General features: G+C 45.4%; 1 protein-coding gene across 11 annotated transcripts in view; it reads right to left on the minus strand.

The window, feature by feature from the left end:
• Positions 1-16,361, minus strand: part of LOC106604253 (UDP-N-acetylglucosamine--peptide N-acetylglucosaminyltransferase 110 kDa subunit) — a 44,513-nt gene that overhangs the window by 17,321 nt on the left and 10,831 nt on the right. For 4 of the 11 annotated variants that reach the window (XM_014198728.2, XM_014198723.2, XM_014198729.2 and 1 more), the window contains 6 exons: positions 6,337-6,547; positions 5,626-5,766; positions 1,210-1,310; positions 933-1,086; positions 616-717; positions 161-358 (listed from right to left, as the gene is read on the minus strand). In XM_014198728.2, the coding sequence (XP_014054203.1) occupies positions 161-358; positions 616-717; positions 933-1,086; positions 1,210-1,310; positions 5,626-5,766; positions 6,337-6,547 (907 nt within the window). The remainder of the gene's footprint in view (positions 1-160; positions 359-615; positions 718-932; positions 1,087-1,209; positions 1,311-5,625; positions 5,767-6,336; positions 6,548-16,361) is intronic. The other 7 variants (XM_014198730.2, XM_014198727.2, XM_014198731.2 and 4 more) reach the window with 3 other exon arrangements.

Below are 16,361 nucleotides of genomic sequence, written 5' to 3' on the forward strand. Positions count from 1 at the left end.
ATTCTTTTTAACTGAATAAAAGACAAAACGGGCCTAATAAGTTTACTTAAAATGTACCAGACGAGTAACTTCCGAACCATCCCGCCTTACCGTTTACCCTTTACCATGCAAGCACCCCAGCCCAACTTTCACCTGAATAAAAGGTCAATACTGTACTTGCTTTGATGAGGGCCTGTACCTTGTCCAGACAGAGGTTGCCGTGCCTCTCAGCGATGGCCTTGCGGAAGCCGTGAGAGAGGGGGTACAGCATGCTGTGGTGGGGGTGCACCGAGGGCAGCCGGTTCTTATCTAACTGGTCAGCCACGATGCTCACCAGCTTCTTCATACGCTCATCATAGTCTGTCCAGTCACACACAATCTGGGGAGAGAGGAGACAGTTGTGTGAGTGTGTTTGTGAGGGAGATGTGTGAGGAAATCTGAAATGTAAATCAGAGAAACGTAATACAGGAGCAGTAACTCTTGGGCCTTACTTGGTTTATCTCTGGCAATATCTCACATCAATACATGATTTATACTCAAGTAAGTTACAGTTGAGTCTCAAATCAGGATTTGGCTTTAAGTGTATCTGCAGTAACTTGGCACAGGAGACTTGTGTTGGTGTGTGTGTGTGTGTACCTGCAGGCAGTGTGCCAGGTTGCAGTAGGCATCAGGGAAGTCAGGCTTCAGTTTCAGGGCTGTACGGTAAGACGCAATGGCTTCTGGGATGTTACCAGAGTCCTGGGGGGAGGGAGATTACCATATTATAATAATGGAATCATAAGACAACTTCCTTTATAAATACATGCATTTTAATATTCTCATGAATTAAATAACTAAATTGCAAAGCATAGGTGAATTTGGCCCTGGGGAATATTAGTGACAGAAAAAAAAGAGAGTAATACAAACAACAAATCAACTTCACTTCTGTAGGTCTGATAGGAGTTATAACAGACCTTGTGAATGGAGGCCAGGTTAGAGTGAGCATCAGCAAAGGCAGGGTTGATCTGGATGGCTCTGGTGTAACACTGTAGAGCTCCCTGGACATCCTGCATCTCCTTCAGAGTGTTGCCCATGTTGGAGTAGGCATCAGCAAACGTAGGGCTGATTCTACAGAGACACAGAAACAATTCAGTAGGACGCCAATCTATCAACTAGATTTAGTACCTTGAAATACCGTCCCTAAAACCACGAGATGAAAGAGAGCGAGACAGAGGGTCTGTGTCTGCTGACCTGATGGCCTCTTTGTAGTGCATGAGGGCCTCCTGGAGTTTCCCCTGCTGCTGCAGAACGCTGGCCAGGTTAGAGTGGGCCGCTGCAAACTCTGGAAACACCTGAAGACACCAACCACAGGTTATAGGGTGCCCAATCAAATACACAATTTGACCCCTTGTAGGATGACCAGACAGGGTGACTAAATCAAGGCCAGAGGAAAAAGTGGTTTAAAAAAAATCTGGGAAACGGCATCAGCTAGTCTGGATTCTGTCCAGAATAAAGGCTACCTGCCTGTTGAACTGGTCATCCTTTTTAATCAAATTGGCAGGACATAAAATGAGGCAAGATAATGTCAATTTTGAGACGTGCATTTCCATATTTTAGTATATGTTTTCATATTAATGTGAAATTCCTGTTATTTTCAGTAGATTTCTCACAGAAACAAGCGTCTGATGATGTGAGACGTCAATGGAGCACATACCAATATTTTGATTTACAAAAGGCTTTCAAATTCAACTCGGTCCGTGTCATAAATGTAGCTTTTTGTGACCTGCGGAAACAACTGAAGACGACCACAAAATGTAAAATTCTCAAAAGTTGGGGTGAGAAACCGGCACCGCTCTGTCAGAGCTAAGTGCTTATTATCAGATGTATTACGTTACAAAATCCAACTTCTTGGATATGATGTTAATTATACAGTGCATTTGGAAAGTATTCAGACCCCTCATTTTGTTACATTACAGCCTTATTCTAAAATAGATTAAATGGTTTTTCCCCCCTCATCAATCTACACACTATACCCCATAATGACAAAGCAAAAACATATTTTAGCAAATTCATTAAAAATAAAAAACAGAAATATCACATTAACATAAGTATTCAGACCCTTTACTCAATAATTTGTTGAAGCACCTTTGGCAGCGATTACAGCCTTGAGTCTTCTTGGGTATGACGCTGCAAGCTTGGCACACCTGTATTTGGGGAGTTTCTCCCATTCTTCTCTGCAGATCCTCTCAAGCTCTGTCAGGTTGGATGGGGAGCGTCGCTGCACAGCTATTTTCAGGTCTCTCCAAAGATGTTTGATCGGGTTCAAGTCCGGGCTCTGGCTGGGCCAATCAAGGACATTGAGACTTGTCCCGAAGCCACGCCTGTGTTGTCTTAGCTGTGTGCTTAGGGTTGTTGTCCAGTTGGAGGGTGAACCCCAGTCTGAGGTCCTGAGCGCTCTGGAGCAGGTTTTCATCAAGGATCACTCTGTACTTCGCTCCGCTCATCTTTGCCTCGATCCTGACTTGTGTCCCATTTCCTGCCGCTGGAAAACATCCCCAAGCATGATGCTGCCACCACCATGCTTCACCATAGGGATGGTGCCAGGTTGCCTCCAAAGGTGATGCTTGACATTCAGGCCAAAGAGTTCAATCTTGGTTTCATCAGACCAGAGGACCTTGTGTCTCATGGTCTGAGTCTTTAGGTGCCTTTTGGCAAACTCCAAGCGGGCTGTCATGTCCTTTTACTGAAGAGTGGCTTCCGTCTGGCCACTCTACCATAAAGGCCTGATTGGTGGAGGGCTACAGAGATGGTTGTCCTTCTGGAAGGTTCTCCCATCTCCACAGAGGAACTCTGGCGCTCTGTAAGAGTGACCATCGGGTTCTTGGTCACCTCCCTGACCAAGGCCCTTATCCCCCGATTGCTCAGTTGGGCCAGGCGGCCAACTCTAGAAAGAGTCTTGGTGGTCCAAACTTCTTCAATTTAAAAATGATCAGTCCACTGTTCTTGGGGACCTTCAATGCTGTAGAAATGTGTTGGTACCCTTCCCCAGATCTGTGCCTTGACACAATCCTGTCTCAGAGCTCTATGGACAATTCTTTTGACCTCATGGCTTGGTTTTTGCTCTGACATGCACTGTCAACTGTGGGACCTTATACAGACAGGTGTGTGCCTTTCCAAATAAATGCCCAATCAATTGAATTTACCACAGGTGAACTCCAATCAAGTTGTAGAAACATCAAGGATGATCAATGGAAACAGGATGCACCTGAGCTCTATTTAGAGTTTCATAGCAAAGGATCTGAATACTTATGTAAAAAAAATTAAACGATTTAACCTTTATCTAGTTAAGAACAAATTCTTATTTACAGTGACGGCCTACACCTGCTAAACCTGTGCGCCGCCATATGGGACTCCCAATCACGTCTGGTTGTGATGCAGTCTGGAATCGAACCAGGGTGTCTGTAGTGACGCCTCTAGCACTGAGACGCAGTGCCTTAGACCACTGCACCACTCGGGAGCATTGTAAATAAAGGTATGCGTTTTATATTTGTAATAAATGTGCAAAAATGTCTAAAAACCTGTTTTTGCTTTGTCATTATGGGGTATTGTGTGTAGATTGATGAGGATCCATTTTAGAATAAGGCTGTAACGTAACTAAATGAGGAAAATGACAAGGGGTCTGAATACTTTCCGAAGGCACTATGTTCGATTAAGACCTCGCTGAACGATTCAGAACATGAATAATCATTTGTCTTGGTAAAATGTATTTTATAACATAAGGAAGTGAAATTTCATCACGAAAGCACGTTTTTCACCCACTCTGGGCAGTGAGTGGACACCCTTCAGGTTAGAATATATACTGCTCAAAAAAATAAAGGGAACACTTAAACAACACATCCTAGATCTGAATGAAAGAAATAATGTTATTAAATATTTTTTTCTTTACATAGTTGAATGTGCTGACAACAAAAATCAGCACTGGATTTGGAGTCACACTCAAAATTAAAGTGGAAAACTACACTACAGGCTGATCCAACTTTGATGTAATGTCCTTAAAACAAGTCAAAATGAGGCTCAGTAGTGTGTGTGGCCTCCACGTGCCTGTATGACCTCCCTACAACACCTGGGCATGCTCCTGATGAGGTGGCGGATGGTCTCCTGAGGGATCTCCTCCCAGACCTGGACTAAAGCATCCGCCAACTCCTGGACAGTCTGTGGTGCAACGTTGGTGGATGGAGCGAGACATGATGTCCCAGATGTGCTCAATTGGATTCAGGTCTGGGGAACGGGCGGGCCACTCCATAGCATCAATGCCTTCCTCTTGCAGGAACTGCTGACACACTCCAGCCACATGAGGTCTAGCATTGTCTTGCATTAGGAGGAACCCAGGGCCAACCGCACCAGCATATGGTCTCACAAGGGGTCTGAGGATCTCATCTTGGTACCTAACGGCAGTCAGGCTACCTCTGGCGAGCACATGGAGGCCTGTGCGGCCCCCCAAAGAAATGCCACCCCACACCATGACTGACCCACCGCCAAACCGGTCATGCTGGAGGATGTTGCAGGCAGCAGAACGTTTTCCACGGCGTCTCCAGACTCTGTCACGTCTGTCACATGTGCTCAGTGTGAACCTGCTTTCATCTGTGAAGAGCACAGGGCGCCAGTGGCGAATTTGCCAATCTTGGTGTTCTCTTGCAAATGTCAAACGTCCTGCACGGTGTTGGGCTGTAAGCACAACCCCCACGTGTGGACGTCGGGCCCTCATACCCCCCTCATGGAGTCTGTTTCTGACAGTTTGAGCAGACACATGCACATGTGGCCTGCTGGAGGTCATTTTGCAGGGCTCTGGCAGTGCTTCTCCTGCTCCTCCTTGCACAAAGGCGGAGGTAGCGGTCCTGCTGCTGGGTTGTTGCCCTCCTACAGCCTCCTCCACGTCTCCTGATGTACTGGCCTGTCTCCTGGTAGCGCCTCCATGCTCTGGACACTACGCTGACAGACACAGCAAACCTTCTTGCCACAGCTCGCATTGATGTGCCATCCTGGATGAGCTGCACTACCTGAGCCACTTGTGTGGGTTGTAGACTCCGTCTCATGCTACCACTAGAGTGAAAGCACCGCCAGCATTCAAAAGTGACCAAAACATCAACCAGGAAGCATAGGAACTGAGAAGTGTTCTGTGGTCCCCACCTGCAGAACCACTCCTTTATTGGGGGTGTCTTGCTAACTACTGCCTATAATTTCCACCTGTTGTCTATTCCATTTGCACAACATCATGTGAAATGTATTGTCAATCAGTGTTGCTTCCTAAGTGGACAGTTTGATTTCATAGAAGTGTGATTGACTTGGAGTTACATTGTGTTGTTTAAGAGTTCCCTTTATTTTTTTGAGCAGTGTATATAACAGGACACTGGCCAGGTTAGAGTGGGCCGCTGCAAACACCTACAAAAAACAAACAATTGTTCAGTCACCACCAAAATCCTGAAATTACACTTCCTTAAAGAGAACACTGAGCTGACGTGATTAAGAGTGTGGTGGGAAAAAAACAAGGGCCTGTAAACAGCATTCCTTAAACCCATTATGCCAGGTAAGAGAAGGGGAGGGAGAGATACTTTTCAATGCTACTTTCAATGCTTTCTTTGAGCATTCTGCCATAGTTATCCGTCTCACCTCCAGGGCTTTCCTGTAGAGCTGGACGGCGTCCTCAATGTTGCCCTGCTCCCTCTTGATGTTGGCCAGGTTGTTGAGAGAGTCTGCGTGGGTGGGACACAGCCGCAGAGCCGTGTTGTAACACTCCTCAGCCTCGGATACCTGGGAGAGACGGGGTTAAACCACACAGGGTTAAACCACACTCACGCATTCAAACAGACACACACATTCACAGATACAGACAGACACCCTCACACAGAAAAACATACATTTTCGTACAGACAGACGCCAAGGCCCAGACAGGGCCAACAGAAAGGGAGACCCACAACAGAGACAACAGCTACACAAACACTGCTAACTGAAAGCTGGAACCCATATCTGCAACCCTGTTTGTAGCTGAACATGGGATGTTTGCACTTCCCAAGATAATCTTTCTGTCTGGAGCAGTGTTGAAAGGGATGGCCTCTCAACAATCATGAAACAGACCAGCTAGAAGACCAGGGTGTCATGCATATCCATCTAACCACACCCAGTCTGATCTCCTCTCTGTATATGTGGAGAAACCCCCCCCCCCCCTCATCTCCTAAATTAGGTCAAGGAAGGCACACAGGCATGGCATGCACGGGGCACAGACAGACAACTGCTGCGGCCTGCTGGGACCGTCATGCCCCTCACACTGGCAGTTGGGATGCAGAATAACGGAGCAGTCTCTCACTGCTTGGACACACACACCGTGTTCTTCCTTACATTGCCCTTCTCCTTGAGGGCGTTGGCCAGGTTACAGTAGGCGTCAGGGAAGTGGGGCTGCAGCTCGATGGCGCGGCGGTACGTGTCGATGGCCAGGTCGATAAGACCCTGCTCGTAGTAGACGCACGCCAGGTTGCCGTGGACGACGGCGTGGTTGGGGCTCAGGCTGAGGGCACGCAGGTAGCCAGCCACCGCTCTGAATGGTTGGAAAAAGAGAAGGGTGGGTAAACGCTAGTAATAATAAGTACTAAAGGCTGAGGACTCAGGTAGCCCAGCACCGCATGGATACAGAGGAGAGTAGAGCGGTACCAGTGATGTGTAGAGGAGAGGAGAGTAGAGCGGTACCAGTGATGTGTAGAGGAGAGGAGAGTAGAGCGGTACCAGTGATGTGTAGAGGAGAGGAGAGTAGAGGGGTACCAGTGATGTGTAGAGGAGAGGAGAGTAGAGGGGTACCAGTGCTGTGTAGAGGAGAGGAGAGTAGAGCGGTACCAGTGATGTGTAGAGGAGAGGAGAGTAGAGGGGTACTAGTGATGTGTAGAGGAGAGGAGAGTAGAGCGGTACTAGTGATGTGTAGAGGAGAGGAGAGTAGAGGGGTACTAGTGATGTGGAGAGTAGAGCGGTACCAGTGATGTGTAGAGGAGAGGAGAGTAGAGCGGTACCAGTGATGTGTAGAGGAGAGGAGAGTAGAGCGGTACCAGTGATGTGTAGGAGAGGAGAGTAGAGGGGTACCAGTGATGTGTAGAGGAGAGGAGAGTAGAGGGGTACCAGTGATGTGTAGAGGAGAGGAGAGTAGAGCGGTACTAGTGATGTGTAGAGGAGAGGAGAGTAGAGCGGTACCAGTGATGTGTAGAGGAGAGTAGAGTAGAGGGGTACTAGTGATGTGTGGAGAGGAGAGTAGAGGGGTACCAGTGCTGTGTAGAGGAGAGTAGAGGGGTACCAGTGATGTGTAGAGGAGAGGAGAGTAGAGCGGTACCAGTGATGTGTAGAGGAGAGTAGAGCGGTACCAGTGATGTGTAGAGGAGAGTAGAGGGGTACCAGTGATGTGTAGAGGAGAGTAGAGGGGTACCAGTGATGTGTAGAGGAGAGTAGAGCGGTACCAGTGATGTGTAGAGGAGAGTAGAGGGGTACTAGTGATGTGTAGAGGAGAGGAGAGTAGAGTAGAGCGGTACTAGTGATGTGTAGAGGAGAGGAGAGTAGAGGGGTACTAGTGATGTGTGAGGAGAGGAGAGGAGAGTAGAGGGGTACCAGTGCTGTGTAGAGGAGAGGAGAGTAGAGCGGTACTAGTGATGTGTAGAGGAGAGTAGAGTAGAGCGGTACTAGTGATGTGGAGAGTAGAGCGGTACTAGTGATGTGGAGAGTAGAGCGGTACTAGTGATGTGGAGAGTAGAGCGGTACTAGTGATGTGGAGAGTAGAGTGGTACTAGTGATGTGGAGAGTAGAGTGGTACTAGTGATGTGGAGAGTAGAGTGGTACTAGTGATGTGTAGAGGAGGAGAGTAGAGGGGTACCAGTGATGTGTAGAGGAGAGTAGAGGGGTACCAGTGATGTGTAGAGGAGAGTAGAGGGGTACCAGTGATGTGTAGAGGAGAGTAGAGGGGTACCAGTGATGTGTAGAGGAGAGTAGAGTGGTACTAGTGATGTGTAGAGGAGAGTAGAGTGGTACTAGTGATGTGTAGAGGAGAGTAGAGTGGTACTAGTGCTACTGAGCTGTAGCTTCTCGTCAGGTTTCTCTTGTAAAATAAGTATTTGTTAAGATGGTGGTGTACTGGGTGGCCACCACCCAACTTGAATAAGTTACAAAAAAAAAAAAATAATTACGTATCCGCTATGATTTCTTATAAAACGACAACTTTTTAACATCAGATGGGCAGTTAGCGCAATTCCAGCTTACACTTCAACTCATCTGCCCTGTAATTCCAACCCATTTTTTGGGCAAACCAAGAAGAAACAGATGTTAGAGGCTAGAGGGGATACTGCCGACCATCCCACCTGCGGGACACACTATTCAACAGCCAGTGAAATAGCAGGGCACCAAATTCAAAACAACAAAAATCTCATAATTCAAATTTCTCAAACATCCAACTATTATATCCCATTTTAAAGATACACTTCTCGTTAATCCAACCACATTGTCCGGTTTCAAAAAGGCTTTACGGCGAAAGCATAAAGTTAGATTATGTTAGGACAGCGCAGAAACAAGAAAAACCACAGCCATTTTCCAAGCAAGGAGAGGCGTCACAAAAACTAGAAATACAGCTAAAATTAAGCACTAACCTTTGATGATCTTCATCAGATGGCACTCATAGGACTTCATGTTACACAATACATCGATAAAGTTCATATTTATATCCAAAAACCCCATTTTACATTGGCCCGTAATGTTCAGAAATATTTTGCCTCCAAAAACTTCCGGTGAATGAGCACATCAATTTACAGAAATACTCATCATAAACGTTGATAAAATATTAAACTGTTATTCAAAGAATTATAGATAAACTTCTTAATGCAACCGCTGTGTCAGATTTCAAAAAAGCTTCACGGCAAAAGCACACTTTGCAATAATCTGAGTACTGCGCTCAGACAACATCAAGCAGTACAGATACCCGCCATTTTGGAGTCAAATAAAATCATAAATAGCATTATAAATATTCACTTACCTTTGATGATCTTCATCAGAATGCACTCCCAGGAATCCCAGGTCCACAATAAATGTTTGTTTTGTTTGATAAAGTCCATAATTTATGTCCAAATACCTCCTTTTTGTTCGTGCGTTCAGTCCACTACTCCAAATCCAGGAAGCGCGCCGAAATGTCACGACGAAAAGTAAAAAAAAAAGTTATATTTACATTCGTAGAAACATGTCAAACGATGTATAGAATCAATCTTTAAGGTGTTTTTAACATAAATCTTCAGTAATATTCCAACCGGACGATTCCAATGTCTTCAAAAATGAACTGGAACACAGCTAACGCTCACATGAACGCGCGCCACTGAACTCATGTCATTTTCTGAGTCATCAACTTCCAGGAGCTCTTGTTCGCTCAAGATTCACTGTAGAAGCCTCAAACAACGTTCTAAAGACTGTTGTCATCTAGTGGAAGCCTTAGGAAGTGCAAAATGAACCCTAAGTCACTGTACACTGGATAGGCCAGGACTTGAGAAACTACAAACCTCAGATTTCCATACTTTCCTGGTGGGATTTTTCTCAGGTTTTTGCCTGCCATACGAGTTCTGTTATACTCACAGACATCATTCAAACAGTTTTAGAAACTTCAGAGTGTTCTCTATCCAAATCTACTAATAATATGCATATCCTACCTTCTGGGCTCGAGTAGCAGGCAGTTTAATTTGGGCACGCCTTTCATCCAAAATTCCAAATGCTGCCCACTACCCTAGAGAAGTTTTAAGGCGACGGGAGAACCAGCCACCCTTTCCCTCAATTCTACTAGTCACTTGATAAGAGGGATGGATGACCTTTGATCGCAGATTTGCTACCAACGGGACTCTAGAAATGGCAATATTCTCTGCTCTTTTGAAACATGGCTCTCGGAAAAGATCCATTCCCTCACCTCTTCATCAACAACAACTGGTGTGCTGACTCGAGCATGGTGGAAGCACGACCCATTGTTCACCAGTCTTGGAATACACGGTAATATGCCAACCTTTTACCTCACGAGTGAGTTTTCAGTTGTCATCGTGACTAGAGGTCGACCGATTAATCGGAATGGCCGATTAATTAGGGCCGATTTCAAGTTCTCATAACAATCGGTATTTTTGGTCACCGATTTGCCGATTTTTTATTTATATATACATTTTTTTCACCGCTGCTTCGAGGGTGACTGTTGTCGATGTGTTCCTGGTTCGAGCCCAGGTAGGAGCGAGGAGAGGGACGGAAGCTATACTGTTACACTGGCAATACTAAAGTGCTTATAAGAACATCCGATAGTCAAAGGTATATGAAATACAAATCGTAGAGAGAGAAATAGTCCTATAATTCCTATAATAACTACAACCTAAAACTTCTTATCTGGGAATATTGAAGACTCATGTTAAAAGGAACCACTAGCTTTCATATGTTCCCATGTTCTGAGCAAGGCACTTAAACATTAGCGTTCTTACATGGCACATATTGCACTTTTACTTTCTTCTCCAACACTTTGTTTTGCATTATTTAAACCAAATTGAACATGTTTCATTATTTATTTGAGGCTAAATTGATTTTATTGATGCATTATATTAAGTTAAAATAATCGTTCATTCAGTATTGTTGTAATTGTCATTATTACAAAACATTTAAAAAAATAAAAAAATAATTTATAAAAAAAAAATATATATATATAAAAAAAATAATAAAAAAAAAAAAAATCGCCCCATTAATCGGTATCGGCGGTGTTTTGGCCCTCCAATAAATCGGTATCGGCGTTGAAAAATCATAATCGGTCGACCTCTAATCGTGACTATTGTAAACATTCCACCTGAGGATAACTAAGAGGCTATAACCAAGAAGGAAAACTTACATCGAGGCTGGTTTTCTGTTTGCCGGCAATTTTAATTGTGCATCATTAAGATACACGATATCCAACTTCCATCAAGGTCTTCCTCACCACTAGGGGCAATAAAGGCCTAGACCATTGTCATTCTACTCACAAGCAAGCATACAAGGCACTCCCTCATCCGCCAAATCAGATCGTGACTCCATAGTCCTGCTTCCTGTTGACAAGCAGAAGCTCTAAACAGTAAATTACGTAATTTCCGGACTATTAACCGCACCTACTGAATTAAAAAAAATATATATATTTTGAACATAAATAAGCCGCACATGTCTATAAGCCACAGGTGCCTACCGGTACATTTAAACAAATGAACTTTACACAGGCTTTAACGAAACACGGCTTGTAACAAAAAATTTAAAATTAGCAGTAAACAGTAGCCTACCAAGAAAGTCATTGCTCCAGACCAAGCTCCAGTGCAGCAGCTCTATTTCCTTTTCCAACAGCCAGATCAATCGCCTTCAACTTGAAAGCTGCATCATATGCATTTCTCTGTGTCTTTGCCATGATGAGGGTGACAAAATGACTACCGTAATCAGAATGATGGGAAGTTTGAGAGCGCTCGATTTAATGTAAACAGTAAACAAAAAAGTTGTTTGACCTTAACCCGTTCGGCAATTTCATTGGTCTAATGAAAGCTTCATGCCGCCAAAAAACTGACCACGTCACAGAATGTGTGTTTTTTTTTTGAAAGCGGGAAAAATCCATATATTAGCCGCGTCATTGTTTAAGCCGCGAGGTTCAAAGCCTGGGAAAAAAAGTAGCGGCTTTTATAGTCCGGAAATTACAGTACCAGTAACTTGTTCAGTTGAGAAATGGTCTCCAGAATCAGCAGAGACTATGCTATAGGAATGCTTTGCTTGCGCTGATTGGAATATGTTGTTTCGGGGCTCCACCGATAATGTCGGTGAGCTAACCAACTCAGTCACTGGCTTCATTAGGAAATGCATCGGCAACGTTGTCCCCACAGTTAAGGCTCGCTGCTTCACTAATCAAAAGCCCTGGACTAAACACAGAGGTTGGCGCTAAACTAAACGACCACAGGGTTATCGCAGACAACCATGAGGCTACGCCTGAGAACAGGAACAAGTACAAGAAGTCCCGCTATGACCTCCGTAGAGTCATCAAACGGGCAAAAGGACAATAGGAATAAGGTGGAATCATATTACACAGGTGCCGAAGCCCCCATGTGACAAGGACTACAGTCCATTACGGATTACAAAGGAAGACTCAGCCGTGATCTGCCCAACGATACGCCTCCACCAGACGAACTCAATGCATTTTATGCACGCTTTGACAATAACATTGTGCCGGGTGTGAGAACCGCCACTGACCCAGAAGACTGGGTAATCTCGCTCTGAGGCAGACGTGAATAGTCTTTAACCGATGGTATTCCAGGGCGCGTTCTCAGAGCATGCGCAGAACTGGCAGGTATATTCACTGTAATTTTCAACCTCTCCTTGTCCCAGTCTGTAATCCCCACATGTTTTCAGAAGACCACCATCATTCCTGTTCCTAAGAACCCCAAGGCTTCATGCCATAATGACTACCACCCTGTAGCACTCACATCTGTAATCATGAAGTGCTTTAAGAGGCTGTTATGGAACACGTCAACTCCATCATCCCAGACCCACTCCAATTTGCATACCGCCCTAACAGATGCATAGACGACGCAATGTCAATTGTACTCAACACTGCCCTTCACCCACCTAGATAAGAGGAATAGCCATGTGAGAATGCAGTTCATTGACTACAGCTCAGCGTCCAACACCATTGACCCCTCCAAGCTCGTCATCAATCTTAGGACCCTGGGACTGGACACCTCCCTCTGCAACTAGATCCTTGACTTCCTGACGGGCCGATCCCAAGTGGTGAGGGTATGCAACATCACCTCTGCCACCCTAGCCCCCACTGTGACCTGGCAGTGTGGGGCAGGAAAAACAACCTCTCCCTCAATGTCAGTAAGACAAACAAGCCGATTGTGGACTACAGGAAACGGGGGGGTGGGGGTGAGCGCGCCCCAATCCACACCAACAGGGTTGCAGTGGAGCAGGTCGAGAGCTTCAAGTTTCGCGGCGTCCCAAAAAAATGGTCCACACACACGCAAGTCGTGAAGACGGCGCGACAACACCTCTTCCCCCTCAGGAGGTTGAAAAGGTTTGGCACGGGCCCTCAAAAAGTGCTACAGCTGCACCATTGAGAGCATCTTGACTGGCTGCATCACTACGTGGTATGTCAATAGCACCGCCCTTGATCGCATGGCGCTAGAGGGAGGTGAGGACAGCCCAGTACATCACTAGGGCCAAACTCCCTGCCATCCAGGAACTCTATATCAGGCGTTGTGAAAGCAAGGCCTGGAAAATCTTTAAAAGACGCCAACCACTCAAGCCATAGACTGTTCTTTCTGCTTCTGCAGCAGTCAACGGTACTGGTGCATCAAGTCTGACACCAACAGGTTCCTAAACAGCTTTATCCCCATGCCATAAGACTGCTAAATAGCTAACAAAATGGCTACACTGACTTTCTTATATTTTGCACTGTCTCTGCACACTCAGTATGGCTGGTGGCATTATTATGCTGGAGGGTCATGTCAAGATGAGCCTGCAGGAAGGGTACCACATGAGGGAGTATGTTGTCTTCCCTGTAACGCACAGCGTTGAGATACCCTGCAATGACAACAAGCTCAGTCCGATGATGCTGTGACACACCACCCCAGACTATGACGGACCCTCCACCTCCAAATCGATCCCGCTCCAGAGTACAGGCCTCGGTGTCACGCTCATGCCTTCAACGATAAACGCGAATCCGACCATCACCCCTGGTGAGACAAAACCACAACTCGTCAGTGAAGAGCACTTTTTGCTAGTCCTGTCTGGTCCAGCGATGGTGGGTTTGTGCCCATAGGTGACGTTTTTGCCGGTGATGTCTGGCGAGGACCTGCCTTACAACAGGCCTACAAGCCCTCAGTCCAACCTCTCTCAACCTATTGCGGACAGTTTGAGCACTGATGGAGGGATTGTGCGTTCCTGGTGCAACTCAGGCAGTTGTTGCCATCCTGTACCTGTCCCGCAGGTGTGATGTTCGGATGTACCGATGCTGTGCAGATGTTGTTCTACATGGTCTGCCACTGCAAGGACCATCAGCTGTCCGTCCTGTCTCCCTGCAGCGCTGTCTTAGGCGTCTCACAGTACGGACATTGCAATATATTGCCCTGGCCACATCTGCAGTCCTCATGCCTCCTTGCACGTTCACGCAGCTGAGCAGGGACCCTGGACATTTTTCTTTTGGTGTTTTTCCAGAGTCAGTAGAAAGGCCTCTTTAGTGTCCTAAGTTTTCATAACTGTGACCTTAATTGCCTACCGTCTGTAAGCTGTTAGTGTCCTAACGACCGTTCCACAGGTGCATGTTCATTAATCATTTATGGTTCATTGAACAAGCATGGGAAACAGTGTTCAAACCCTTTACAATGGAGATCTGTGAAGTTGTCTGGATTTTTATGAATGATCTTTGAAAGACAGGGTCCTGAAAAAGGGACGTTTATTTTTTTTGCTGAGTTTATACACCTGTTCTGAAAGGCCCCAGAGTCTGCAACACCCCTCAGCAAGGAGCACAACCAAGCAAGGGGCACAACCAAGCAAGCGGCACCATGAAGACCAAGGAGCTCTCCAAACAGGCCAGGGACAAAGTTGTTGAGAAGTACAGATCAGGGTTGGGCTCGAAAGAATATATCAGAAACTTTGAACATCTCACGAAGCACCATTAAATCCATTATTAACCTCTTACATCTAGACGTTCCGCTAGCGGAACACCTGCTCCAATATCCAATGATAGGCGTGGCGCGAATTACAAATTCCTCAAAAATACAAAAACGTCAATTTTTCAAACATATGACTATTTCACAGCATTTTAAAGACAAGACTCTCCTTTATCTAACCACACTGTCCGATTTCAAAAAGGCTTTACAGCGAAAGCATAACATTAGATTATGTCATCAGACTACCCAGCCAGAAATAATCAGACACCCATTTTTCAAGCTAGCATATAATGTCACAAAAACCCAGAAGACAGCTAAATGCAGCACTAACCTTTGATGACCTTCATCAGATGACACACCTAGGACATAATGTTATACAATACATGCATGTTTTGTTCAATCAAGTTCATATTTATATCAAAAAACAGCTTTTTACATTAGCATGTGACGTTCAGAACTAGCATACCCCCTGCAAACTTCCGGGGAATTTACTAACAATTTACTATATTACTCACGATAAACGTTCACAAAAAGCATAACAATTATTTTAAGAATTATAGATACAGAACTCCTCTATGCACTCGATATGTCCGATTTTAAAATAGCTTTTTGGTGAAAGCACATTTTGCAATATTCTAAGTACATAGCCCAGCCATCACGGGCTAGCTATTTAGACACCTGGCAAGTTTAGCCTTCACCAAAATCAGATTTACTATAACAAAAATGTTATTACCTTTGTTGTCTTCGTCAGAATGCACTCCCAGGACTGCTACTTCAATAACAAATGTTGGTTTGGTCCCAAATAATCCATCGTTATATCCGAATAGCGGCGTTTTGTTCGTGCGTCCCAGACACTATCCGAAATGGTAAATCAGGGTCGTGCGCATGGCGCAATTCGTGACAAAAAAAATTCTAAATATTCCATTACCGTACTTCGAAGCATGTCAACCGCTGTTTGAAATCAATTTTTATGCAATTTATCTCGTAAAAAAGCGATAATATTCCGACCGGGAATCTCCTTTTCGGCAAACAGAGGAAAAATCACAAAGACGGGGGCGGCCAGGGCATGCGCCTAAGCCCACAGTCCCTTGATCGGCCACTTGAGAAAGGCGATAATGTGTTTCAGCCTGGGGCTGGGATGACGACATTCAGGTTTTTCCCGGGCTCTGAGCGCCCATGGAAGACGTAGGAAGTGTCACGTTAGAGCAGAGATCCTTTGTAAAAGATAGAGATGGCAAAGAAGTTCAAGAAATGGTCAGACAGGCCACTTCCTGTAAAGGAATCTCTCAGGTTTTTACCTGCCATTTGAGTTCTGTTATACTCACAGACACCATTCAAACACCACAACAAACCTGCCAAGAGAGGGCCGCCCACCAAAACTCACGGACCAGGCAAGGAGGGCATTAATAAGAGGCAACAAAGAGACCAAAGATAACCCTGAAGGAGCTGCAAAGCTCCACAGAGCTGGGCTTTACGGAAGACTGGCCAGAAAAAAATAAGCAAACCCTTGGTGTTCGCCAAAAGGCATGTGGGAGACTCCCCAAACATATGGAAGAAGGTACTCTGGTTAGAAGAGACTAAAATTGAGCTTTTTGGCCATCAAGGATAACGCTATGTCTGGCGAAACCCAACACCTCTCATCACCCCAAGATCACCATCCCCCACAGTGAAGCATGGTGGCAGCATCATGCTGTGGGGATGTTTTTC

The sequence above is a fragment of the Salmo salar genome, chromosome ssa05 (genome assembly GCF_905237065.1).
Source record: "Salmo salar chromosome ssa05, Ssal_v3.1, whole genome shotgun sequence".
In the NCBI taxonomy this organism is placed as follows: Eukaryota; Metazoa; Chordata; class Actinopteri; order Salmoniformes; family Salmonidae; genus Salmo; species Salmo salar.